This window comes from Xenia sp. Carnegie-2017, unplaced genomic scaffold (genome assembly GCF_021976095.1).
Source record: "Xenia sp. Carnegie-2017 unplaced genomic scaffold, XeniaSp_v1 HiC_scaffold_22, whole genome shotgun sequence".
NCBI classification, from domain to species: Eukaryota; Metazoa; Cnidaria; class Anthozoa; order Malacalcyonacea; family Xeniidae; genus Xenia; species Xenia sp. Carnegie-2017.
Window position 1 is genome coordinate 6573718 of NW_025813485.1, and position 25579 is coordinate 6599296.

The 25579-nt window shown below is 35.5% G+C and overlaps 4 protein-coding genes and 2 long non-coding RNA genes across 6 annotated transcripts; 3 read left to right on the forward strand and 3 right to left on the reverse strand.

Moving 5' to 3' along the window:
* Positions 1 to 329: 329 nt before the first annotated feature.
* On the reverse strand, positions 330 to 12864 carry LOC124447219. The gene is made up of 9 exons (XM_046998110.1): positions 11331 to 12864; positions 10397 to 10824; positions 9621 to 9839; positions 9115 to 9249; positions 8940 to 9019; positions 8689 to 8809; positions 8272 to 8344; positions 7625 to 7909; positions 330 to 2142 (listed from the first exon to the last, which is right to left on the reverse strand). Exons 1-9 carry the CDS (start codon positions 11571 to 11573, stop codon positions 622 to 624), a joined length of 3105 nt encoding a protein of 1034 aa, XP_046854066.1. The 5' UTR covers positions 11574 to 12864; the 3' UTR covers positions 330 to 621.
* LOC124446066 lies at positions 5350 to 5958 on the forward strand. Its single transcript, XR_006948336.1, has 2 exons — positions 5350 to 5415; positions 5607 to 5958. It is a non-coding gene; the product is annotated as an uncharacterized LOC124446066 (long non-coding RNA).
* On the forward strand, positions 6427 to 7209 carry LOC124446064 (sperm-specific H1/protamine-like protein type 2). The gene has a single exon (XM_046996858.1). It carries the CDS (start codon positions 6458 to 6460, stop codon positions 7010 to 7012), a length of 555 nt encoding a protein of 184 aa, XP_046852814.1. The 5' UTR covers positions 6427 to 6457; the 3' UTR covers positions 7013 to 7209.
* An 806-nt stretch (positions 12865 to 13670) lies between the features above and the next one.
* On the reverse strand, positions 13671 to 17702 carry LOC124446065 (succinate dehydrogenase cytochrome b560 subunit, mitochondrial-like). Its single transcript, XM_046996859.1, has 6 exons — positions 17658 to 17702; positions 17518 to 17580; positions 17231 to 17335; positions 16229 to 16290; positions 15732 to 15895; positions 13671 to 13990 (listed from the first exon to the last, which is right to left on the reverse strand). The coding sequence occupies exons 1-6, from the start codon at positions 17684 to 17686 to the stop codon at positions 13880 to 13882; spliced, it is 534 nt and encodes a 177-aa protein (XP_046852815.1). The 5' UTR covers positions 17687 to 17702; the 3' UTR covers positions 13671 to 13879.
* LOC124446067 lies at positions 15839 to 18679 on the forward strand. Its single transcript, XR_006948337.1, has 3 exons — positions 15839 to 15938; positions 18080 to 18116; positions 18596 to 18679. It is a non-coding gene; the product is annotated as an uncharacterized LOC124446067 (long non-coding RNA).
* A 3524-nt stretch (positions 18680 to 22203) lies between these two features.
* On the reverse strand, positions 22204 to 25568 carry LOC124446923 (heart- and neural crest derivatives-expressed protein 2-like). The gene is made up of 2 exons (XM_046997808.1): positions 24960 to 25568; positions 22204 to 22809 (listed from the first exon to the last, which is right to left on the reverse strand). Exons 1-2 carry the CDS (start codon positions 25320 to 25322, stop codon positions 22717 to 22719), a joined length of 456 nt encoding a protein of 151 aa, XP_046853764.1. The 5' UTR covers positions 25323 to 25568; the 3' UTR covers positions 22204 to 22716.
* Positions 25569 to 25579: the final 11 nt, after the last annotated feature.

Genomic DNA, 25579 nt, shown 5'->3' on the forward strand with positions numbered 1-25579 from the left:
GTATATTCATACACTTTTCTTATGAAATTTGAATTTGAACGTTATCGTGACTTATGCCTACCAATCAACCAGACAGAAACAATTTCATCTGTTTGTCTACCACGATGGCACCTTGTCAGCAGACAAAACATGTGTATTATGGGTACTTAGTGATATGGAAAGTCTTACTGATAAAACGTTGTGTAGTGGTATGGACGGAATAAGGAACGTAGATGTATCAGCACTCTCTCTTTTGCATGCGTTCGGAAAAAAAAACGGACCTTTGCACAAGTTTTTCTTTTAATTATAGAAAAACTCGTGTGAATGCAGTAAGAAACAAACAAATGGAATTTTACTCATAAGTAAATTTCATTTTATCTTCACTTGTTGACAATACTATTTTCGACATAAAACTGCATTAGCGAATTCCTCTTCGAGGTTTTAGTGTGCAATCTACGTAGCTACTTTTTGTACAAAGCAGAAAAACATCACGATCTCTTTCGTAGGAATATAGCACAAGTTCAATTCGAAGAATGATGAAATAGAAAGTAAAGTTTCACTGCTAGTAGCATTCGAGATGGTAATATTTAAAATACAGGATACTGATACTGTTTTGAGTTTCCTTATTGTAACATCAACAAATTACATCCTGTAATCGGGAGAGTAAGATCTGCTACGACTACGACTGTACCTGTATCTTTTCTTATCTTTCCAGCGTTTTGAAACTTCCCTTAAATCATCGTCTCTTTCCTGTCTTTCTTGTTCTTTTACTTCTTTTTTCTTCCTTTCTTCCTTCTTGTCTATTTTCAACTGTTTATTTAAAGCTAGCTGCATCCGTTTTTTTAATTTCTCTTGAGGAGTTAGTTTTGCCTTATCGCCCGACAATGAAGATTTAGCCTTCTCCGTTTTCTTCTTGTCTGGAAGCCGTTTATCACTCGAAGATCCATCTCTACCACGATATCGCTCTAAAGATGTTGAACGAGAACGGCTTCTACCATATCGACGATTTCGAGGTGAATTGGAGCGTGACCGAGAGCGTGAAATTGACCTCGACCTTGACCTTGACCTGAAGTGTGAATGACCATCTTTGGATGTTGAACGAGATCTTTTCGTTCTGCTATTCTCAAACCTTTTACTTAGCTTTCGTTTGCCATCGTTCTGGGTTTTTTTGATCAGCAAGTTTGAGGAACTATTGCCTTTTGAATTCTGAGCCCCAAACTCAGTTATGTATTCAACTTTGGCAGTTTCGCCACCCGATGAAGATGAACAAGACCTTGATCTGCTTTCACGATAGGCCTCGTACGAGGGACTGGATTTTCTAAGATAACTTAAAGGGGATGTGCTTATTGTACCTCTTTGGCGCTCCTTAAGGGAACGTCGATCCCTTTTAGCACGCCTTCCACGAAGCTGGCTCCTTGCCTCTTCTTCATCCTGAACCTTCTGCACATGCTCAGCTTCATCCTTATCAGCTCTCAGTAATGAACAATATTTTCCGGGTTCCATTCCAAACTTGAGCGACAAGGTGTCAAGTTCTTTCACCTGCTCACTATCCAGTTCTTCAAGATTAATGGCAATATCAATATCCAAATCTAGGTCACTATCACTGTCACTACCAGAACCTTTTTCAGTCTCATTAGCAACAAAATCGCTATTTTCATATGTATACCCTATACTTGCTTTCTGTGTTGGCTTTTCTTTCCTTTCAAATGCCTCAACAATCGCTTTGGGATTTTCTTCCTCTTGCCTTAATTGTTTGAGGTAATTTTCCTCAGACATTCCGGATGCTTCTATCATGACTAGAGTACGATAACGCTCGTAGTTCAGTTTTCTTTCCTCGGCATTATTTGCCCATCTATCAGTTTGTGAATGCACACTTTCGGGAATGTAATCAAGATGAGCTCTGACATCAAATCTATCAATCATTACGTTTCGGTCGCCTTGCCAAGGCATCATATTCATGCCATCAGAATTTTGATGTTGAATATGAATCTTGCAGCTCGAGCCCTGAAGTCGAAGAAACGTTGTGGGATCAGTTTTCATTCGCTCGTAAAATGCTCTTCTTCGTTCAGCACGTTTTTTGTAGTTCACCATTATTCCGCGGATTTTACGTTCTTGCTTTCTCGCTTCGTGCCACATTTTTATGAATGATAAACACAACAAGCTAAAATGCGGAATTTAGAGTAAAAATTATTTAATACCGAATATATAAAAACATCTCATAAACTTTGAATTGACTGCATTTTCGAAATTTGTTAGACGACCAGCCATATTGAATTCAATTTGTTAGAGTCGTCCTCCTTATTTCAATTCATCAAAAGTAGATAACCCAGAGCCCTCTATAGTAAGAGTTGGGACAAACGGTCTGGGGCGAGCGCGGAGCCGCCATTTTTGGTTCCTACTTGCAAAGTGAAACTATAATAATACTATTGGAAATTGGGTTTATATGCAAAAGAAGAAAGCAATTTAAGCTTATTCCATGGTAGTATCAAATATATTAGGAATAATAGCAAGCTCTTTGCGTTTTTTTAACGATTTGCGGCAGACCTGATTTAATTTCATCGGTTTGAGCTTCGTTTGCGGTTTACTAGTTCGTGCTTCAAATTGATCGTGACCCATTGTAAGAAGTAATTTTCGTACGTGAACGTGTTTTCTCGGCTTATGTTCCGACTCTGTAACACGTTTTCAAGATCTTTAAGCTTGGTGGCAAGCGGCAATGTTATCCTGGCATCAGTGTTATCAAATACTTGGACAAGACTTTGTTCGAAACTTTGAATCATAGTAATCATGCAGATTTGGTCCGAGAGATTTGTGTTCAAGATTTGTAACAATTTAATGGTAGTGTGATTTATAATTTAATCCAAGCATGATATTTTTATTCTGAAAGATCACAAAATTTTCTTGCTCAGCAGAAAATGACAGACTTTTTACTTTTAGTTATTGAAATAATTTGACCAAGATGCATTTGATCTTAAACGTTTTATTCCAAGTTATTTCGCCTTTATCACTTTACAAAGTATTAAAGTTTATTTCTAATAAAGTTTGTTAGGGATTCTGCTGAAAATTTTGGTGAAGCATTTCTTTAAAATGAATATATTATTTTATAATATTAAACATTTCTGTTGTTGAAGAACAGTCTGTTTGCTATAAATGCTACTGTTTGTAGTGCATATGAGTCTAATCAATCTTTAATTTAGCAAAGATTTAAATTTATTGGTTGAGGAATGACAAAACTTCTATATGTGTTTAATGATCAAACAGGGGTGTGTTGGAGGAGCTCAGCCCGTTTTCAAATTCTATGCCTTGTATTGCCAGTGAAATATATATAAAAGCTAGCAGCACCTAAATATATATCAGAAAGCCGGCAATATTTTAATATATATGAGAAAGGCAGCAACAGTTGAGCCCAAATAGCTGAAATTATGGAGATATGCCTCTGTGATCTTATAAACCAAAACCTACAATTAAAATATCATCAACAAGTCTTAATGTTCTACTTTGAGCTACAGAAGTCATTTGTACAATTCAATACCAAAATATATTGTACTCAGCTGTTTCATTGAATATCCTAATTATAATTACTTCATTTTAAATGATGAACTAAAAATACAAATGCAACATGGAAAATCATAAGAGTTTCTGTGATTTGGTGTAGTTGTTTTAGTATGGAAGTGGCTGAGAATTGAGAGGTTTGTAGATTGACCAATTTCAGAACATGAGAAATCATCTTCGATTAAAAACAAGCAACTATTGAAAGTGCATCAGCACGAACTTTGCAATGTTATTTGGCCCAAAATGTCTACTTGAGTCAGTTAATTGAACCTTATATCAAAAGCAGTTCAACAACAATCACCATACGCAATCAAATTTCTCGACGTAAAGGCATTTCTTTCATTTTTCGTAATCCTCGATTTATGCGATATGTAATGACATTTAGTAGCCTTCAATCAGTTATTACACTTATCCATAAAAACGCAATATTATCTCAAAATACTGTAGCAGCAATTGCTATATAAACACAAGCTAAAATTTCAAAACTAGGAACCAAAATGGCGGAAATTGATCAGGTGATCAATATTGCCCAATCAACGTAAGCTAAACGGATAAGAATAGATGTCCCAACTCTTATACTATAGAGGGCTCTGAGATAACCAAGTCGGTCAATGGCGGATACAGGATCACGTATGACGCACTGACATGTATACGCAAAATATGTTAGGGTCACTGGTTGGGGTTTAGGGTTAGGTCCAATGGTTAGGTCTAGCCAGTCTGGCCGAAGGGAAATGTAGCAAAATCATGTGCAGAATGCGAACTATTTGAGTCTAATTAAAGGCTTTTATTGAAATAATTTTTAGTAGCTCTCATGGCGTAGCCAGCACATTGTTTCCTTGTACGCTAAAACAAACTGACTGTTTCTATAGAAATTGTTAATAATGTTCAAAACTAATGTGCTCAATACACTTTATATATTAGTGTTGAATCGCTGATAAAATGATTCATAATAATTGAAAAGCGAGAGAATGAATTTCATTTCTGAACGCACGCATCAACAGCAAACAAAAAAAGTATGCATTTACATTCAAAAGGTACATGGGACCGCAACATACGTCAGGGTTATGGTGTTTATTACTACGCTAATGGTGACAAGTACGATGGAGAATGGTTGAACGACCAGAAACATGGTAAAGGAGTATACGAATTTAAGCAAGCTTTAACTAAGGTGCGTGCTACATTTTCATTACCAAGTGTTACGTCACATAATTACTGAAACGGGGACAAGTACTCAAAAGTACTCAAAGAGGGACAAGTAGAGAAAACACTTTACAAGTTATAAGAGGAATGAAAATAAAATTACTCGCATTCAATTCTGTCAGATTAAAAAATATCAAGCAAACTTGCAGATTTTCACGTTAGGTTTTTGTGATGGCATATCATCACAGGCATTTGTTTAGTGACGGTCATGGTTTGAAACTTTGAATAACAAAATAAAATCATATTTAAAAAATAGAAAAGATTTGCAGTTACTCTATCTTGTTCTGGGTGGTGATATTGTGTAGTTGCAATATGTTTTGTTGCAAAATGAATCTGCCTGCCGCTTCTATCCGCCAAAACTATTCTATTATCAGACACAAGTAGCTAATTGTTAAAGAACTTGTATTTCCCCTGACAAATTTATTTTTGTGCCATTGTTATTTTAGTACACTGGGTTATGGAACATGGGGACACCGGAAGGCGCGGGAACTGTGGAATATATGCAGATGAAATATAAGGGATTTTTTCAATCTGGATGCGTACGTATAAGTGAACTAAAACATAAATAATACATATGTTTTCGCAATAAAAGTCCAACTTGGTGATTTCTTCCAGCCCATTGGAAAAGGCACATTCGTTTTCAATAAAGGCTATGAACTAGATGGAATATATCTCGTCGAAGAAGACGTAAGAATATTTTCGTAAGAATAAATTTAAAAATAATTTCAACTTGTCACTCATTTAGTAACCGCTAAAAATCGGGAAACTTCACATGTCACCGAAATTATGAAATTCATATTTAACGACCTATTCAGCATAGTTCATAGGAAGAGTTTTTACGTTCACCATCGAGAATGTCCGCTATATTTTTTCAACAGGAAATGACTTTCGATAGTGTTGATAAGCCGGAGAAGCAAATACGATGGGTCGCCACTGGAGAACTAGCTTTGTGTACAAATTCTCAGGAACCAAATGAAGAAAGTTGAAACAAACACAGAAAAAAAACACAGGCAAAGGAATTTGTGATCCATAATTTTCCGCTGTTCATTGATTGCCAAGTGAAAAGCGAAAGTTGCAGTTCCGAGAGTCTGTTCCATGAAAACTAAAATTAATTCATAGAAATGGATCCTCGTTTTTTTCGAATCCTTTAACAAAATAAGAACAGCGACGTTAGAACGAATTGTTTTTGAAAATTGTTCTTGAATAAAAGATGTAGTCTTTCCGACAAAATTTGGTTGAATTCAGAGAGTTTTCGGGCTAGCCGAGTGCATAACTGATAATATATAGATTATTGTTCAGTGATCTCATGCATTTTTCCAACTTAACGTAGCTACCGTGACAACACAGCCTTATGTATTTATTCCCATAGTTATGCCAGATTAATTCAGGACTTGCCCACTTGTGGGAATTGCACTATTTTTAATGAAATCATCACTTAAATATTGGGATTGGGAGAATTAGTCAACCTAGAATTGCTACCTCTACTCAGAGTAATGAAAATAAAATGATTAAAAAAAGAATTCATCACTCTCAAAAAGCATGATGGGAAAAACGTTTATGGAAAAGCGCAAGCTTTGACTAATTAGTCTACGTATGAATTAGTTAATTAGTGACACATAAAAACTTATTAGGCTGATTGATCAATTAAGTGCTTCATTATTTGTCTAACCTTCCTGGCGCAAAGACGTACTCTGTTGATTTCTGACAAAACCCAAGAAAGACCAAGAAAATGGCTCCCAAAGCTAGGAAAACAAAAACCATCAGAAAGGCGGCCGCTGGCGGCGCCAAGAAATCTGTAAACATCGAAATGGTGAAAGATGCAGTAGCTGCACTCCGAGAAAGGAATGGCTCTACCATCAACGCCATCTTAAACTACTTAGTTCGAACGAAGCAAGTATCAAGGAGCTCGCGAACGCTAGTTATCCTAGCCATTGGACGGGCTTGCCGCGAGGGAAGTATGGCAAAGAAATCACCAAACACATTTGTCCTAAAAGAAATTGGAAGGAGAAAAGTTTCATCACCCAAACAGCGCAAGCGTAAAGCTAAACGAGCAAAGAAAAGAACAACAAAGAGCGCAGCCAAACGACGTCGAAGACAGCGCAAACGAAAGGGCTCAAGAAAACCCAAACGAGGCACAAAACGACGAAATCGAAAGGCAACCAGAAAGACGAGAAAACCTCGTAGAAGCCGCAAAGCAACGCCAGCTAAATTTAGGAAACCTGTGGCTGCGATGCGAAGACGCCCAGCACGAAGGGCTGCAAGACGCATCAACTATCGCGAGTGAAAAAGAAACCAAAAATGAAGAGAAACCAAGAACTTTAAGACCTTTGTTCAACTGATGATTAAGAATTGAGATCTGAAAAGAACATCTTGAACTGGGTGATAGTTAATGTAGCGAAGCATGCCTGTATAACACTTTTTCAAAATGAAAGTGTACATAGCTTATGAAATGAAATAAAGAACAGTTTCAAAGCAAATGAATTAATTCTCTCAGTTTTTTCGATTTGGAGAAGAATGATATCACCAAGAAATAAAAATTCCACCATGTTGTTTCTTCGTCATGCACTTGGGAAAGAAAGAAAAATTTTTTAATGAAAACTTTTTCTTGTCAAGTTTCTACTTCAACCAATAACAACAATAAATATATTTGAATAATTTGAAACCATTTAAAATAAACTAATTTGAGACAAGAATTATAAAAGAAGGTTAAAATAGACTAACAATTAAGAACAACGAGAATAGTGGACGCCATTTTGTTCAGTCGAAGCCTGTTTTCTCATATTTGTATTGTGACGTCACAATGTTTAAAATGCTTGTAGAGAACTCCAGTACCTTGGTTGACGATACTTAAAGAACACCTGCTTCATAAGTTATTAGCTTCTTCAATAACTCAGATAAAAGTCCTCTTGTTGTCAAGAGTTGCCGGAAAGTCGTTTTCAACGTCCGAATCAATAAGCGCGAACACGTTCTCCTCCAGGTCGTCATCACAGAAAGCATCGCTGACAGCATTTGCTTGCTGATATGAATAAACATATTTACCAAACTCTTCACTCGGTAGATCATCTTGTAGTGTTTCAGAGAGAGGCCTATTCAACGTCTCTTCCAACAAGAGAGTGAGAAATGCAGCCGCAAACGCTCCCAATCCAAATATCATTATAGGAAACGCTTGTGTGTAATTTCCCTAGAAAAATAAGTGCCTCTTATGAAAGAACTACAACACTAATTTTCGTAACAAGCCACTTTTCCTGAACTAGCTAAATTCAAGGTATTGTATGAATCAATGTGATAAAATCATTTCACTGGGAAACAGTCGACTTATTTAACAATTATTTAAAATATCTTTATCGAAAGTCGATATACTGAGCAAGAAACTTGAAGTTTTTTTTTATAGAAATGAAAGTAATTTCATGTTTTGGGTGAGGAAACAAGCTTCCAAAAAAATGAAGAGTATTCGGCTTCGTGTGGGAGACAAATTGCAGCATTAAATTTAGAAGAAAAAATTATACATATCATGAAAATAGAGCTGGTATCACTAAAACATACAAGGAAAACAATCATTGGTGAGAAAACTGCGCCAATTCTACCAGCCATGGAGCAAATACCCATACCAATATTCCTATAAACATAATAAAAATGCAATGTTACCACACGGACTTTCTGGCAAGTAACAGGGTAGCTTTTGACCCAATACCTTCAAACTGTATTCAAACGTTTCAATAAAACAGATAAATTTTAAATGTTGTCGAACAATTCCAAGACATTTCAACATTAAACAATAGTTCAACATGTTTGTCTTAATTTGAAAATAGCATTCTGGTTTACTGTGTTGGATCGTAACGCAAGAAACAGTTTAAATAGCATGATGAACTATTTTTCATGGCAGAGATTGGGATCATATATATATATATAGCCTGCCGATATTCTGAGACACCAGTTATTTTATCCAGCGGTACCACTTACCTAACAACTGTGGGAAAGAGTTCCGCAGAAAACAAGTGCATAATTGAAAACGATGCTGCAATACCAAATTTGCCAAGAACGGCAGAGACGGTAGACAGAAACATGTACGAGCTAGTTTCTCCTGGAAAAGAAGAATATAGTTATATGAGTAAATTGTGCGCTATGGCAGAATGCGTTGTTAAAAAATTTCTAGTATATGAAGTTAGAAAAGTCCTCAATTGATGATAACCGTATTTGAATCAAATACGAACCTGTTTGAATAAAGAGACATGTCAAACAAGCCATGCCACTAAACGCCATACAGTAAAATGCACTGCGTCTTCTTCCAATCCTGAATGGAAGAATTATCACAATATTGAGAAGTCGAACGAAAGATGAACTACTGATGTATAATATGTTTATGTAATTAATTAAAAGCGTACCCACCAATTAATTATACAGAATGACAGGAAATACGCCGGTAATTCAATGGCACTTGTGAGGAAGAAATTGAAAAAAATGTTTCCATAGATGTTTTTCATGTTGAACGTTAATCCATAATAAACAAAACTGTTGATAAACCTAAAACCACAACAAACGCATGTTGATCTTTTTAAGAAATTCCAGGTGACGCATGTGTGAATAAAGTCTTTAACTTATCCTTCTTTTAAACTTCACCTCCATGTTAAAGGGGTGGTGTTATTCTTTTAAGTCTTTACTATAAATTCAAGTATATTGACGAGAAGTCTGCTGAAATGCATCATTTAACTTATCTTAATTTTTGTTTTTCAATAGTTCCTTTCAGAACTACCAAATTGTCAACTACCATGACATGCTATCAAAGCTGGTCAAAGCAGTATTTAAGTTTCTGACAACAACCAAGTCTTCGTTTTACTATTCGAAAGAGGCGAGTTGAGCCTTAGAGCAGCACCAGAACAGCTGTATCAACTCACCATATCATAGCAACAACAATAGTTTTCTTAGCAATGCAACAATTTCCACACAGTTCCAGGCATCCACGATATCTTCGTGAGTGCTCCATAGGTCGTCCGATCTGCAATAAAGTTTTTGGTAAAGCAAGCCCGTTGTTTAGAGCTGCTTCAGTCAGAATTCTTTCTGCTTCGCTGGCACGGCCCACTATCATTAACCATCGTGGAGATTCTGGAATACTTCTATATATAAAGAACGATTATGATCTAAATAATTGTATGAAAAGGAGAACTGTTTCATATAAAAATCATACATAACAACGCAGTTTAAATAAGGACTTAAATCGAAACGTCTTAAATATATCGTGCTGCTGCACAGGGCTATGGTGCGTAATACAGACAAAGATGTTAGCATCTGTTTGTAGAACGTTGTACCTAGAGCATTGCAACTTTTTGTAAATACATTGACACGGTCTAAAGCATACCTAGCTTTGTTCTGAAAGTTCTAAAATCCCCAATCTTAGTTACAACAAACGTTTCTCTTCAAAAATCTCCTTCCTTTGAAGTTTCATGGAAGTTAGAATTCATTGAGTAAAAGGCTCTGAGAAATAAGTAAGTTTGTAAAGAGACATAACTGTCTGGAAATCCCAAGCGTGAAGAAAAAAACAAAAAGTTGTCAAACCAGACATTTTACGTGGTTGAAAAATCAATCCGGGAAGTTTGAATTCTAATGAGTTTGTCCCATCCACACAGTCAAAGTCACTATCAGGTCATTTGCTCATGCGTCTTTCACCACAAACCTTATAAAGAGCATGAAAATAACGCCGACTAATGAAAGAATGAGGCAGAGCTCCCGCCAGTCCGGAAGCAAGTAAGCAAAAATAGGCAGCAACATTTGTCCAAATGTAAAGAAACAAGAGGACAGCGTTCCAGTTACACCACGATACGAGGGCCCTATAAGCTCAGTTACTAGAACGAAGCCACACAGCAGGACTCCGCCCGTTCCAATTCCCGCGACTAGACGGGACACGAAAAGTACGTTAAGGGATGTGGACAATGCAGTACCTACACCACCACCAACCATCACGGTGTATGATAAAAACCAAGATGATCGCCGGCCATATATATCAGCAAACATGCCCAAACCCAGACCACCCAGCAGAGCACCCAACATAAAAATAGATTGTGAAAATTCCACTTTATATGTATCTTCACAGATAAGGTTCCACTATGTAAAAAGGATAAAGTATTAGCATATTAGCACACATGCATGTCAGATCTTTTGAAAAAGCTTTACACAAATAAATGTTTTGAAAAGTCAGCTCCTTCTAGATAGAACGTACGGGCCAATTCAAATGTTTTGAGTTTTGGCAACCTCAGGGGTCTACTTTGGCCCGTTCACACGTTACAGAGCACAAATCACGTCATCTTAGTTGAACATTTAGAAGCAATAATCATCAGCAAACATTTACTATAGTCTATAACAAAACCCGCTCTGATAGAAATCGGGTGTAGGGCGAGAAGAGCCTTTACTACAAGGTGACAAAGGGTCATGAAAACATGTAAATTTTTATTCAAAAAGCCCACGTTTCAAAGTCACAAATCTCTCAATTGAACACGCATACATATGAGAGCCTTTAAGTTATAGTTTCGATAAAGTTCAATTGATAAACCAAGTGTTTCATTTACAATTGGAAATTGAAGACAAAAACGTGATGAATCCCGTCAGCTTACCTCGGAGACAATTGATGTATAGGAAGAAATGTGGCGTATCGTCCCACACGACCGACTAACGGGACAAATTTCGGTCGTATTCACGTCTGAGCAACTCCATACTGTGTGCCTCGCAATAAATACATTCATCAGAAGTTGAAAAGACGCAGGAATAATAGCGAAGCTAAGGATAATGTACAACCTTTTTTGATACGGCCCGAATTCGCCAATAATTCGCAAAACGTGATCAACTTCCATTCTCATAAATACATATGTTCGTATAAAAATAATCTAAACATAGAATCGCTCATCTTAATGAATTCTTTGCGGTGAGATGGTTAAGTAAAATCTTCTCGATCACTGTACTGCTATATATTCGTTTCATGTTTGTCTTTCATTATTCTTTTACTGTAGTGAAATAAGTGAATGCAGATCGATAATAAAGCGTTATGTTTTCATGGTTTTTGATGACGTGTTCATGAATATTACATAAGATTGGACAATGAGTTGAACAGGCACCAAACATTGAGCAGGTGACAAGCATCGTTGACCAGAAAATATGCACGCGCATCAAAATACTCATGGGGACGGCGGTCTCCTTCATAGACTAACATTGCATTATCATCGATTAAAGTAAGATTGCATTTTAGTACAATGTGAACTGTAATCCTGAATAAGAAGTAAACTTGATTATAATGCTTCTTTTGCAATAAGTTTTTGCTGGGAGTTTTTTGAGACAACTACATGCAAAAAAGAGCAATGAGTGAAAACGAAGGTAACGGTAAGTACACTGTTGGTCTTGTGTAAAGTTTTTTACTTGAAGCAAGTTTATGGTTGAAAGCGTAAAATACAAGTAAATTCTGAAATTCTAATTATAGAAAATACACACATGTAGCTATAATTAAAAAGCTTTATCTTAAACGTAAAAGCTTGAACAAACTTCATGACTAGAGAGTCATTTTACTAAAGTAAAATGCTATGAAGGTAATTTGAACTTAAAATTACGACCGCCAAAGAGTATTTGAGTAAAACAAAAAGCAATTGACAATCAGTAAAAAAGTAAACATTTTTACTAGTTGAGACGCTAAGAATAAAAAGTTTACTTTTTTACTCTCAATTGTTTTTGCAATTAGAACTAGATTTTTTGAAAGCAAGAACTACTAAGGAAGGGTGATTTCTATAGTAGCCAGTATTCACATATTCTACCATGTCCATGAAATACGATATAATTATTTCCAGCGTTTAGATGGTACGCAGTGACGTTTCCAGCTCGCATATTTGGTCGTGCTATGTAAATTTAAGATCAACAGCCCTATTCAATTCTTTAGAAATGTATTATTTTTACACTGAGTGAACACGTAAGTATTTACATAGCACGACCAAACTTACAAGGTGGCTAAAAGGATGCCATGTGATTTTCAAGCACCAAACGACGCTTATTGCTCTTTTTTGGGCCCTTAATCCAGCTCAACTAAACTTTACAGCAGTGCAAACAAAACTTCAATTAATGACATTGAACTGCTCTCAAGTTCTCCCAAAGGTCTCCTTGGTTTGCTAAAGCCTAGGCCAGACTATCGTCCATGTTTGGCGAAAATTAGAACGAAAACTGCCGCAACGAAAATCTTGAACGAAAACTCAACGAAAATTTCGTTTTAGAAGAGTTGAACATTTGACCTTTTTCGTTAACGAAAACGCATGAAATTGGCTAATAATTCTAAAACTTTATTACACAAAGATGACGGGGTGGCATGAGGTTTTAATAAATCTGATGCGAGAAAAAAACAATTTGTCGTCATTCGCAAGTATTTTATGAATCTGTTTTCTTTGTTCGGTTTTCGTAACTTTTCAATCAAATTGTTAAATAATCCCAGTCGATCATGTCGTTAATTGGGTGAATCTAGTATCGGCGTTTGATTGTCTTGCTAAATGCTTGCTTTCGATTTCAGGAGTACCTTCTTGCCAGAGAAAGACACCTTTTCTTTTTTACTTGTTTTGTTACTGCAAAGGCTACTACAGAGACACAGCCAGCAATAATACCGTTTACGTTGCTGATCTTTGTAAACATGCTTGCAACTTTACGTCGTGTCTGGCATGTGTTTCGTGCACAAATTTTCCTTTTGTTTTCGTTTTCGTGAATAAAGACGATAGTGTGGCCTAGGGTTAAGCCTGTGCAAACACAGTAAACATATTTTATTTTTTAAGTCAAGGAACTATACATAAATTTCTGCATTACGTGAACAATGGATTTACATCTTAAAATTTTACACGACTGCTTCCTACTAATCAAAATGAGTTTCTTTACCAAAGGAAATCAGTCGAGCAAAACTGAATATAGCTACGCAACAGGAAAAACAAATATCCTCGTTTGTCTAAACGATATTCAATTAATAACAAACTATAAACAATGCACAATCTCCAGCAGGTTCACAAAAAGCATACTAACACTACGTTCTTTGCTGTGAAGGTAAATAACTAAAACACAATTTTTCGCATGCTATGTGAAGTCTATAAAGTAAATCTAGCTAAATACTGTTAGAAACAGCTTTAATATTTGCATAATTTGCATTTGATCAATAAAACCACACCAATAAGCCAGTTAATATGAAAGACGACAAAAGAATAATGTTACCAGTTCTAAAAATTCCAATTTTATTCAGACCTTTAGCTGTAACATCCCATACCTAGAAAAAAACATGTCACTTAATGAAAAGTCGTTTGTATTTAGTACGAAGGAGTTTCGTGCGGAAGAAACAGCTTTGGGAATTATGTCTGTGCTAAACTACCTAGTTTAGTCCTCGTTTTAGTGCAGTATACTGTTATAAAATTTTACATGCCATCTTTTGACATGCTAGTTTATGAATCTTCAATCAGTTGGAATGTCTACGAGGCTGCAGACAATACCATATATGTCAGCGTAATTTTTAAACACGCATGGAGAACAGAGCCTGAAAAACATTCTTCAGAGCAGAGTTTTGAATTCACCTAAACTAACTTCAACGTCTGGAATCTGCCCTGAAATCTACAACATGATAGTTGGAGGACCTACGTTCTACAATATTCACCATAATTGTTGGAGGGTACGTACGTGTAACTCACTAAATGCAGAATTACTTTAGCTAAACATTTGTCAATGCAACACGACGAAAATATTGAGATTGAAGGAAGCGCCACATGATTGAAACTTACACCTTGTCCTTGCATAAACAGCAGTGCTGTGCACCGAAGTTAGGCCGGAGTTCCGGTTATTTTAGCCTTCCGGAGCCGGAGTTTGTTCATCTCCAGCGTAACTCAGGCAGCAGTTGTTTGTGGTGCAAAGTAGCTACTGTCAGACTTCAGTAAGCGTATCCGATCAAAACATTTTGGTATTAACGAACGGTGACTATCGGCTAAAATTATAGAGCTTGTATGAAAATACGTAGCTAAAACGTTTTATGCATGACACAACATGACGCTGGATTGCGTTCGCACATGCTAATTTATCTTTGAAAGTCGGATTGCGGAAATTTAACTTTACATACAAAAATTTTATTAATAATACACCTTGAGCTGTTATACAGTGACTTGCAAAATCAACCAGCCAACACCAGATTTTGTGTTGTAAAATATCACGAGCGGGAGTTTGAAGCCGGAGTTCAGTATTGACTAAAGGCCGGAGCCGTAGCTAGAACATTAGAGAGATTTAGCAAACACGACATGTCGTCTAAGACGCCGTGAAAATGGCGTAAATATGGCGTGGACACAACCATATATGAAAATATTTTCACGACGTCCTAGACGATACATCGTGTTTGTTAAATCTCTCTATTAATTGAGGAGAGTGGTGTGTTTGTTCACATGTTGTTGTGCCCAACGGGTTCCTTCAGAAAGATTTTTCTCTGTCCTGGAACGGGGTGAGTTTGAGGAATACTATTCTGGATACTTACATGTTCTTTCTTATATATTTAGACTTCTCAATGCAAAAAAAATCATACCAGACGATGTAGGCTACATCATTAGTTAAGATATTTGAAGCTCTTTCATATATAATTGGTACTTTAGCCATTTTGAACTTTTCCTAGTTATGTAGCAAAAGTCTTGGGGGAGGGGGGAGATTCTTTTTGTCTTTATTAATCATCTAATTTGATTTGTTATGAAAAAGCCCCCCAAATTGTTGTGCACACAAGGCCAGCAAGGAAATATGTACTGGAAAGTTAGGTAAATTAGATGATTTAAGATTAAAAACCTTCTGCCATCATCTTAAAAATTGTTGGCCCATATGCCCATGTTTGTTACTTTTTGGATAAAATTGTTCTTTGAAAATATATTGGAGTACATACATTATGCATTCTATGTCTAAAATGTTGATGGTCTTTTGTAAGGAGTTTTCATTCCAAGTATGGAAAACTATAGATGCTTGCAAAGGGAACGAATTTTCACACTTACCAGATGGCGGATTCCATTACAGAAGTGATAAATAAAAGGCCAAGCAAGTAACATTTTTGCAGACATCCACACAGCATATGGCAGTTCAAGTGCATGAAGATAGTTGATATAGTATTCAAAGTTCTCTGGGGCAAACATGAGGCCAATGGCAGCCAATGACAAAGCTACAAATAAACACAATAGAAAACAAATAAAAATCAAGCACAGGTAGTTTTTTAAGATTATCGTCAGTAAACAAATAACTTGTACATGTCATTTTTAAACTGCAGCAAGAGGTATATCCATGATTTGAAATAAAAAACAAACTTTTACTCTCTCTCATAACATGTAACCATGCGATTTTAAAAATAATACACAAACAAAGATGGCAAAGTAAATTAACAATCATAAATGAAGAAAAAGACATTTCTGAATTTAAAAGACTAAAACTTAAACTCTCTTACTGTTATCAAAATCTTTCACCACTAAGACTGAGCAAGTCAAGCACAAAATTTTACCTCCAGATTGAATAACTCCAGTAATTCTGTGACTGATAGATAGAAGACTTGGTGCCTCAAACCTGTTGAAGGATAAATGAACTCAATAAAAAAAAAAACTTACTATTCTGAATCAATTTCATTAAATTGGGGGACATTTTTATGTAATTTGAAAAATATTTAAGGGACTTCTAACACTTGTCACTAGTTACTTTTCCACATTATAACTGGACGTATTTATAAATATAGTAGAATTTAATGAGACCATAGCTTATAATTCATTCTTTTCCCACAAAAACACTTGTATTTTCTGTTCAAAATTACTTCCCTATAGTGGTGGAGATATAATCGACTATGATCAAAAGTTGATCAAAACTTCAAAGAAATGCAAAAATTGAAGATAATTTAAATTGTCCACAACTGATTTTTGCAAGAACATCAAGTAGTCATTTTGTGGACTCTAAACTTTAAAGTGATTATTTATGACATCAAGCTGTCACTTTGACTTCTACGTACTTATGTAAGAGAAGAATACATCAAATGTTTTTGGTAGATTTTCCAATTGTAATCAATGATTGATAATGAGGGGTATTGCTAATGATAAGGCGTTGAATCTCAACAAATTCTAAGGTTATCTATGGCATTTCCTCTTTTTTGTTTTAAAAACTGAATTTAAAACATGAATGATCCACAAGAGAAATTTGGAAGTCATGCACTTCAAACTAGGCCCATTTCATATCAACATGTTGGAAATATTGGCTAATGAAAGAAGTATATACAAACTTTATGAAAGCATTAGTGGATAAGAAAAGGTATAGAAAAACAGAAAAACTGATTCCTTTAAACACAAGCAGCCATTAAATGTATTTGAAAAATAAGTCTGAAACCAAAGTGAAACCAAACTAAAGTACCCTCCTTCCCCCTCCCATTCCCCACTCCATATAGTTGTCCTAGTCCTGGATTCATCTCTGCACTTATGTCACAATATGAAATGTTCAAAGATTCCACACATGAGCAACTCACTTGTATATCAATAAATGCGGTGACGTTGGCCTCCGAAGTCTCTTATTTTTGGCATAGAAATCTTGTGAAGCATTTCTTTCACCAAGACAATATAAAGCTGGAGTGCTAAATAAGCAAAACGCAAAATTATCAGCATGAATAAATTTTACTCATACTTATCGTATTTTTAACAATGTCAAAAATAATTAAAATTTAGGCTTTTTAACTTCAACTGATTTATAAACTTAGTTACAGACATTAAACGCTTAGCGTGTTAGCAACCAAGTCAACCGGCCATCACAACTTACCTTTTTAAAGGAAATGCAACCGATCTAAACTTTAGCGAGACAGCTGATAACCGAAACGACGCACTACAATATTTTCAAAAATAATCAGAAAAAAAAGCGCAGATACTAGCAGCATTTGAAATAATATTTTAAATATTTACACATATTTTCTTGCCAATGTCGTCGCCATCTTGTGTTAATCAATAAGTGGTTACCAGTCCACTCGGAAAAGAACCGTGTATGAAGCAGTGTTTCGGGATTTAACCCGAAGGCCAACTGGTTTCGCTCTATTTTGGCACCAACATTTGAACACTGTTTTTTTCGAAACCAAAACGAAATGGAGGGAAAACCAGCGGTTCCGGTGAAAAACCCTCCAGCCGAAATAAAAATAAACATTTATGAAGTGACATAATCGCGTTGGATGTTTTGAAGTTTTTTTACAAGTTTTGTTCATGGTGATTCTGATGATCCACGAGCAGCATTTTTGAAAAATTTTGCAGATTCCCAAATAAATGTTTTCCATATTTCAAAATGTGACGCGTAAAATTTATTTGGACTGCTTTTATATATTTGTTACTTGCAGGGGTTTCACATTCCAAACCATGCTCTCCTATCTTAACGTGAGTATCAGTGATCTATTTTGGTCGCATAATTTGAAATAGAATGAAATCTTAGAGGATTTTGAAGCTTTTACGTTTGAAAATGTTTAAAATTGGCTGGAGATGCCGGCAATCATTTTAAATGAAAACTGAACCAAACAAGAAAAGTGACGTCAATAGCTGGCTTTCACCATTTTTCACAAGGCTTTGAAAAGTTCATTTTTAAATCAAACAAAAGAAAAGGAGGTGGGGAACTTCCATAATCCATTTTCTCGTCAGGAGTGTGCTTTCCTAACTTTTCAACTGCTCTCTGCTCTCTGCTCTCTTCATCTTGTTTGCCAATGTTTGAAAACCTCGAAAACAAGGGATGAGAAATAATGAGAAATACACACGAGAACAACAAACTCAATATTCTCTATATGTATAAAACAAAAAAAGATGTCACCTGCAATGGCATGTGTTTCTTAACACTAATATCTTTCTTTTGTTATGTTTGACAGGAGTTCCTCTCCCCAGACTCTCTCTTGCGTGTCTTTGTGGTAGGTACAGCTGTGTTGTGAGTGCCAACTCACTGACAATGACTGATAGTTTTTGTTGTCCGCAAGAAGCACTTTTTATGGAATTTTAGTAATATTTTTTTCAGGAGTTAAGTAGGAAAATATACATTTTTGTAAGAAATTTGACCACAAAACTGATTATAGTTTGAACCGATTTTTTACCTTTGAAAAGTCATAAGTGAAAGCCAGCTAAAGACTTGCAACCTCATCGCGTATTTTGCTTATGAAAAGAAAAAAAATAACATGACGAAAACTTGACAGGAATCAGTGAGTTGCTGCTACAGAAGTGCGCGAGGAAATTCTTCTGTTTGTAGCAAACTGAAACCATTAAAGCCATTCCTTGTCAATATAGATCATCGGAATATGCTTCAAATTCACAAACATAGCACTTAAACTTGTCCGGCAATGTTTGGGATTGTGTGAAGCTCACCTACACTACCAAGTAACTATATATAAACCTGAATTTTTGAGCTTCCTGTCCATCTGTCTTGACTTGATTTTTGGCCGTACAAAATAGTAGTTCTTCTTAAACCTTTATGCACCATCTCTGAAAAAAACTAACCATTCCTTTTGTTTTGATGAACGACAGAGCATCATTGTTTTTGACCAATAATCTGCTAAACCATTCATCGTCCTCCATAAGTATCGCTTGTAGTAATGAGGTGTTCCTTCATGAAGTTCATGCTTTTGACAAGATCGTCAAACAAGCCTCACGGCAAAGGCTTATCGGAACACAAGCAAATAACTCAGCCAATACTTTGACTTGGGTAAAACACCATCTTTAACTAAATTCTAAAATATACACGTACGGTTTGTACCGTAGTTAGAATTCGTCTTAAGTATATCAAATCATCACAATCAACGTTGTACCATGTTTTGGATTGTCCTCCCCCACTGGAACCACGTCCTTCAACACCGGTGAGAAACGAAAGCAATTTCAAAAGTTAATGTATCATTCAAAGAATATTTGCTGCAGAGTCGATACCTCGTAATGTCAGATGACCTCGCAAAGGAGGGTCCATATAACAATGGGGCCCATCATCATTATATGCACAAACAACTGGCATCCGCGAGAAATCCAAACTACACACAAGCATTCTAGGTCATGAATCACCATCACACATAAACGACAAAAACTATTGAAATTTGAAAGTAATTGAAACGATTGGCGTCGGTATAGAGTAAAGATCCATAATCATAGTGCTGTGATAACTAATAGGATTTTTCTATAAAAAGAATAAAAGAAAATTGTAAATTTCATCAAGGGCTTCAAATGCTAGGACATAAACATAATGGGAAAATATTTTGCGTCTTGAATCTCTTAGTACACTATATAAGTATATTTCGATCAATTTATAACAACAGCCTGCACGCAGCATCATATTGCAAACAAATTTTAAATCACGACAAATGTATTTCAAGTCAATGGACACCAATATTCTTGCAACTATGTACTTTAAGAATAGAATCATCTGAAGTTCAAACTTATAGTTTGTCCAGACTAATTAAAGCCAAGTCGATTCTAATAGCCATCCTATCACAAGCATTGTCATTTTGAGAATAAAGAAGGCAAGTATAACATCATAATGAACTTTTCCATGCTGGTTAAGCAGCTTCATTCTGTTAGTGAATGATTGATACGCTAAGTTCTATTACATGAGTATTCTAAGACTAACTGTTAACTTTGTAATAAATGACAGAAAACTGAAGAAATCCTTTTTATATTCTTCTTCGTAGTTCTTTAATTACAACTCATTTCTTCTAGACTTCCAAATAATGCTAGATGTCTCTCTACCAAGAATTTATACACGCCTAGATTTACTTCAATAGACGTCAATGTAAAATCATCTGTCCTCATGGGTTAAACTGCAGCATATTATTGAGAAAGGAACAACATGTGATTAATCACAAGATCAAATTCTTTGTTTGCTTTTGTAAACTTGAAATTAGTGTTTTTGTTCATTTCCAAAACTACTATTCAACGACGTCAATTAAGGAAAGCTCATTTCCATGGAAGTCTATGTATTGATATTGGTAAATGATCACAGAAAGAATGGCAGTCAAGTATTTAAATAAACAACACAGCGTTAGCCGTATCCATCCTGGTCATGCATTTGGAAGATGGTTTGCTGGAGCCAAATTTCACCTTACCATAAAATATTATCAACAGTAGTTATTAATGTGATGGTCACTGTCTTTACAAATATTCTAAAGACTGCATAATATTTAAAATGAAAAAGTTGATATCTAAACCTCTCAAGCAATTATAATAACACGTAAGATAATAATTGACGTCATATAATAACATTTGTAGAAATACTAACGATTTCTCACTTTGGAAGCTTACTATAATACCTTTTATAAGATACAATTCTGTATATCATGAAAACTGCACGACGCAGAAAGTACTTCGGGCAAAGGCATTCGTATCATAAGAAAGAAAATTCGTTTGTGTGCATTATGAACTCTTCTAACACTTAATTAGCTACAACCAATACCAAAAGTGCTTAACTGCCATGACTTCAGCAACATATATACATACGCCAAACGATAATTTTTTACTGTATTCTGGAAAGTCCAATAATTTCCTGTTCTAAAGAAAAACTGAATGAGGTAATAACAAATACCTACATTTTTGGTCATTGTACTAGTGGTGTGGGAAAATATGTCGGTGAACAAAATTCTGCTTCTTTAAAATATGAGTTTGAACCATCAAAAAACCTTGTCATTATAGGTGTAACTATTGGCAGGGAAATACACAAAAGTCACAAGCAATTCTTGGAAGCGTACAAATGAGGCGATAATAATGATGATGATGCAATTTATTAATTTTGAAGCACCAACAGTCGTACTCATGTTTATGCAGGAAAGATGAAAGACGGAGACATGCATGCAATTATATTTTTTACTCCACAGTGAAATTCATCAAAAATTCAAAACTGAATGATGTAAAGGTGAAGACTGTATGGTCATCTTATATGCATTCTACGAATTTGTACGATGGCGCCAAGGAGAACTAGAATGAGCCTCAATAGGTAAACAACGGAATTTGAAAAGTTTGCATGAATGAGTTTCCCTCGGGAAACATATTGATATGATGAGAATGGTTAAATATCACTCAACCCTAGATGTTGGTCTAACTTTAGCTTTGGTCAGTGGCAGCTACAGTTAATTTAAACTTGTTTTGAAATGAAACAAAAACAAAATATTTGATAAAGCAACAGGAAGAGGGTAAAAAAACTGATCAAATTCAGAAGTGTGTTCATAGACTATTCGGTCTTCACCATTTCGCATTGGGTTGCAACAATAGAAGTTTAACAGAGTTATGTATTGGAATTAAGATACGTAATTGTTGAGTGTATAAGGCTGGAGTTCTTAAGGTGAAAAAACTGTTTCTCGAATGAACGAAAATAGCCAACAAAACATACTTTAGCAGCAAGAACCATACATTCCATACGAAAATGTCGAATGAGTAATTTAAAAATAATTATTTTTCTTGAAAACGGGCACAGTTTGGCTGTATATGTTAAAATATAACGCATGTCACAGAGTGCTTTTTTGTGTTTATAGTATATCAACATGCGGCGCCAAGCAACCCTCAAATGATTAAATGACGCCGTTTTTTTACATTTCTCAGGGGCATGTCAATCAATAAAATTGTCTGTTAAAAAAGCTTTAAACGACTTTTACCATGATGTATGTACACTTGTTTATATTCATAGCCAATAGCAAGTGGCTTGAAACACATATATTACATGTCTTTATATAGTACAAACAATTAACACTTTTACACATTATGTTCACAAAGGATTACAAATCCCCGGCTGGAACATTAAAATCACAATAAATACTTGCACCATCATGAGCTCGTCAGGCAAATAAGTAAGATTATTCCAAATCAATCACTCCATCAACAGCGAAAATCACCTATGAACCTAACATAAGCAATAATCGAAGACGATTTGAAATCACGTTGTACTCTCGTGCATTTTGTGTGATATATATCATGTTACCACTGAATGATACTTCTTCATCGGATTGAAGGAAAACCAATTAAAGCATTGCTACGACTGCGAAGAACTGTCTTCTTGATTATACTTCCAAGAATAATAGTGAGGCCAAGATCCAAGATCGCGTCTTTCCTCCCAATCTTCGTCCTGTTTCATTTAAACAAACAACAAACTGTAATATGCAATACATAATATGTTTCGCACTCAGTCTCTCTCATTATTGCCTTGTCCAATAAGGGCTACTCGATATGTTCCATTTTTTCTTGAAAGGCATTTTCGATATATTGACACTAAAGGTGTTGATGGTGAATTTATCAATTTATTAAATTAATAAGAGATGCATGTCACACTGTTAATGGCCTAACCTAAAGTTCTCTTTTAAAAAGTTTCAAAAATTAGGAGAAGAAATCGTATTAAAATTAAGAAAGCTGAAAAACTTTCCAATTTTTAGAAGTTATGATTTGGTTCACGTAGAAAACGGAACACTTAATCGCTCTTCGTATACAAAGAACATGCATAGTGAATTATCTCGTCTTTTGCAAATATGTCAAACATGTAATGATTGTTGGACTTTTGCAATGCATGCAAAGCATTATTCTTTGATATATAGTTTATATAGGATAGAAAAAGAGAAAATGGGGAAATAAAGTCCGAACAGCACATGGTTATTGATTATAACATGGAATATGGGGATTAACATACTTAGCATGACCAACACCAAACTGCTGAAAATGTTTGATCTCAAACCGATATGAGGATGAAAGCTATGTGTTCTTTTTCCCAAAGAAAGCTCTGCCACTAAGAAAATTTAAATATAAACATATTTACGATCAATAGAGGTCGTTTTCAGTCGCGTTTGCATCATTGACCATTCGCAACTTAAGCTCTCACTATTATAAGGTGTCAAAAATTTTGACATTCACACTTTCCCTGGAATAATCGTAAATTTACAGTTTGAAAAAAATTGTTTAATGTATTCTTGTGAACTATTTTGCGAGACAAATAGATACGTGAATTAGCAACAGCTTGAACAAAGACGGAAATTAAAATCAGATAACGTTTTTGTTTGTGAAACTGTACACTTTGTTTACCGTACAACTACAGCTATTCATATTGCAATCCCAAAAGTTTTAGCTACTTTAAATCAAGACGGATTAACATACGCCAAACCACGAAGAAAAGTTTATGTTACGGATTCTTGACGTTGTCTCCTCTGACGCTTTTTATGTTAATTTTGACAAACAAATGTTATTGGCAGAATACACATGTGATATAAATTTCAACATGCGAAACCGTATTTTATTTGAGAAGATTCTTTAATTTCATTGGCATGACTTAAAACAAAAGCATATTTGGCCTCTATACTTTGCAAATGACTTCTTGTTGGACATTTACTAATGACTTAGGACTGTTGTTGTCAAACAAAACAAAAATCGATTAACTGTTAATTGCAAGCCCAGCCTATGCCTTAAAGTGTCAAAGCATAATGCAACTTGAATTGTTTCAAATGAACAAATATCGACTTGAATGGAAAAGAAAGTAGAAAAACTTTGAGCCATTTAAGCAAAGTAGGTTGTCATCTAGGACATAACTCTGATTCAAATTAGTCTGGCGATCTTAAGTTTTCAAGTGGCTGCCATTGGCGCTGGCAACCGCTATCATGTTGTCGCTAAAGAAGTAATATAGCAACATAGCCATAGGCGTGAAGGCATATTTAAAGTAAAGCACGGAAAACTTTGTGTGTTCTTAAGCTTTTATTGTCAAAGAAAAGATTGTTTTTCTCATTTCGAAATTAAAACATTTATGGCTTTGCGAAAAGAGTTTTGAATGTAAGACGAAATAATATTGAACAAACAGAAATTTGCATATGATGCGTCACAGAATTATAAATTAGTTTTTACTTTAAATTTTAACATGGAACATGCTGTCATTCAATAGGCCATTTTTGAGATAGCTCAATTGAGCAACATAAAACTTTTTTCATAAATTTTCATACATATTCTTCAGCTATATCGACATAGATATGGATTGCACTTCTTTATTATTATCGACGACGTTTTATTTTTGAAGTTTGCGCTATTTTTGCATTACTTTCATGAAAGAAAATTTCATTTCAACACAACTTTTCAGAAGAAGAAAATATATAGTTATAGCTCATTTGAGTTCATGGAGTTTTTTAATCTAAGCAGAATTGAAGAATTGAAACAACCTATAGGCTACCAAATGGCTAAACCAATTTTTACACACTATTTTCCCGACAATATCGTATCCTGAACAACAGGTTCCATTGATCATACCTTTACTGCAATAATAGCGGCCTTGTAACGTCCGGTTGAGTGGATATCTGTCATTCTTTCACTCCTCGACAAGGACGGTGATGCTGTTTCTCTATGTGTCGTTTCGGATTCGAGTACTTCCTGAAGATAGCTAATGTAACTTGTAGCCAAACGCAACGTTCTGATTTTCGACAGCTTCGTATCCTGAGGGACATTTGGTATGCATCGGCGCAACTCTGCAAATGCAGTGTTAATATTCTGAGTCCGGCGTCGTTCTTTTTGATTCGCACTCATTCGCCGAGAGTGCGATGTTGTCTTGCGTGGTGATTTAAAACGCTGCTTGAACGAATCTTTTGAACATGTCTTCTTCGCCTTCTCATCCATTTCTCTCAAGAGATACGACCCGTCTTGACACGCAGTAAGATATATGTAGAGGGAAGTATTTGCTCAGACCATATATAGAAGGCCAGAGAATCTTCATTTGCTTGCACGGTCGAGAAACCTCTTATACAAGCTTAGCGCCAAGCTCGAGTTGTCAAAGCTGGCGTGCTATGGAAAATGTATAACTACATAAGTTTTGAATTAGCGACGCAGTTAGCGATAAGCTCACTATCCTAAGATGGTGGCAAATATTTCGTGAC

Excerpts from the sequence above, each read along its gene's own strand:
- LOC124446064 (XM_046996858.1), top strand. The coding sequence starts at position 6,458 with ATGGCTCCCAAAGCTAGGAAAACAAAAACCATCAGAAAGGCGGCCGCT.
- LOC124447219 (XM_046998110.1), bottom strand. The coding sequence starts at position 11,573 with ATGAGAATGGAAGTTGATCACGTTTTGCGAATTATTGGCGAATTCGGG. Across the intron at positions 9,020-9,114 it reads TCATTCTGTATAATTAATTG|GATTGGAAGAAGACGCAGTG; the intron begins GTGGGTACGCTT and ends TCTTCCATTCAG. Across the intron at positions 7,910-8,271 it reads CACCAATGATTGTTTTCCTT|GGAAATTACACACAAGCGTT; the intron begins GTATGTTTTAGT and ends TTATTTTTCTAG.
- LOC124446923 (XM_046997808.1), bottom strand. The coding sequence starts at position 25,322 with ATGGATGAGAAGGCGAAGAAGACATGTTCAAAAGATTCGTTCAAGCAG. Across the intron at positions 22,810-24,959 it reads CCGCTATTATTGCAGTAAAG|GACGAAGATTGGGAGGAAAG; the intron begins GTATGATCAATG and ends TAAATGAAACAG.
- LOC124446065 (XM_046996859.1), bottom strand. The coding sequence starts at position 17,686 with ATGGCGACGACATTGGCAAGAAAATATGT. Across the intron at positions 17,336-17,517 it reads GTTGCATTTCCTTTAAAAAG|CACTCCAGCTTTATATTGTC; the intron begins GTAAGTTGTGAT and ends TTGCTTATTTAG. Across the intron at positions 13,991-15,731 it reads GTAATGGAATCCGCCATCTG|GTATGGGATGTTACAGCTAA; the intron begins GTAAGTGTGAAA and ends GTTTTTTTCTAG.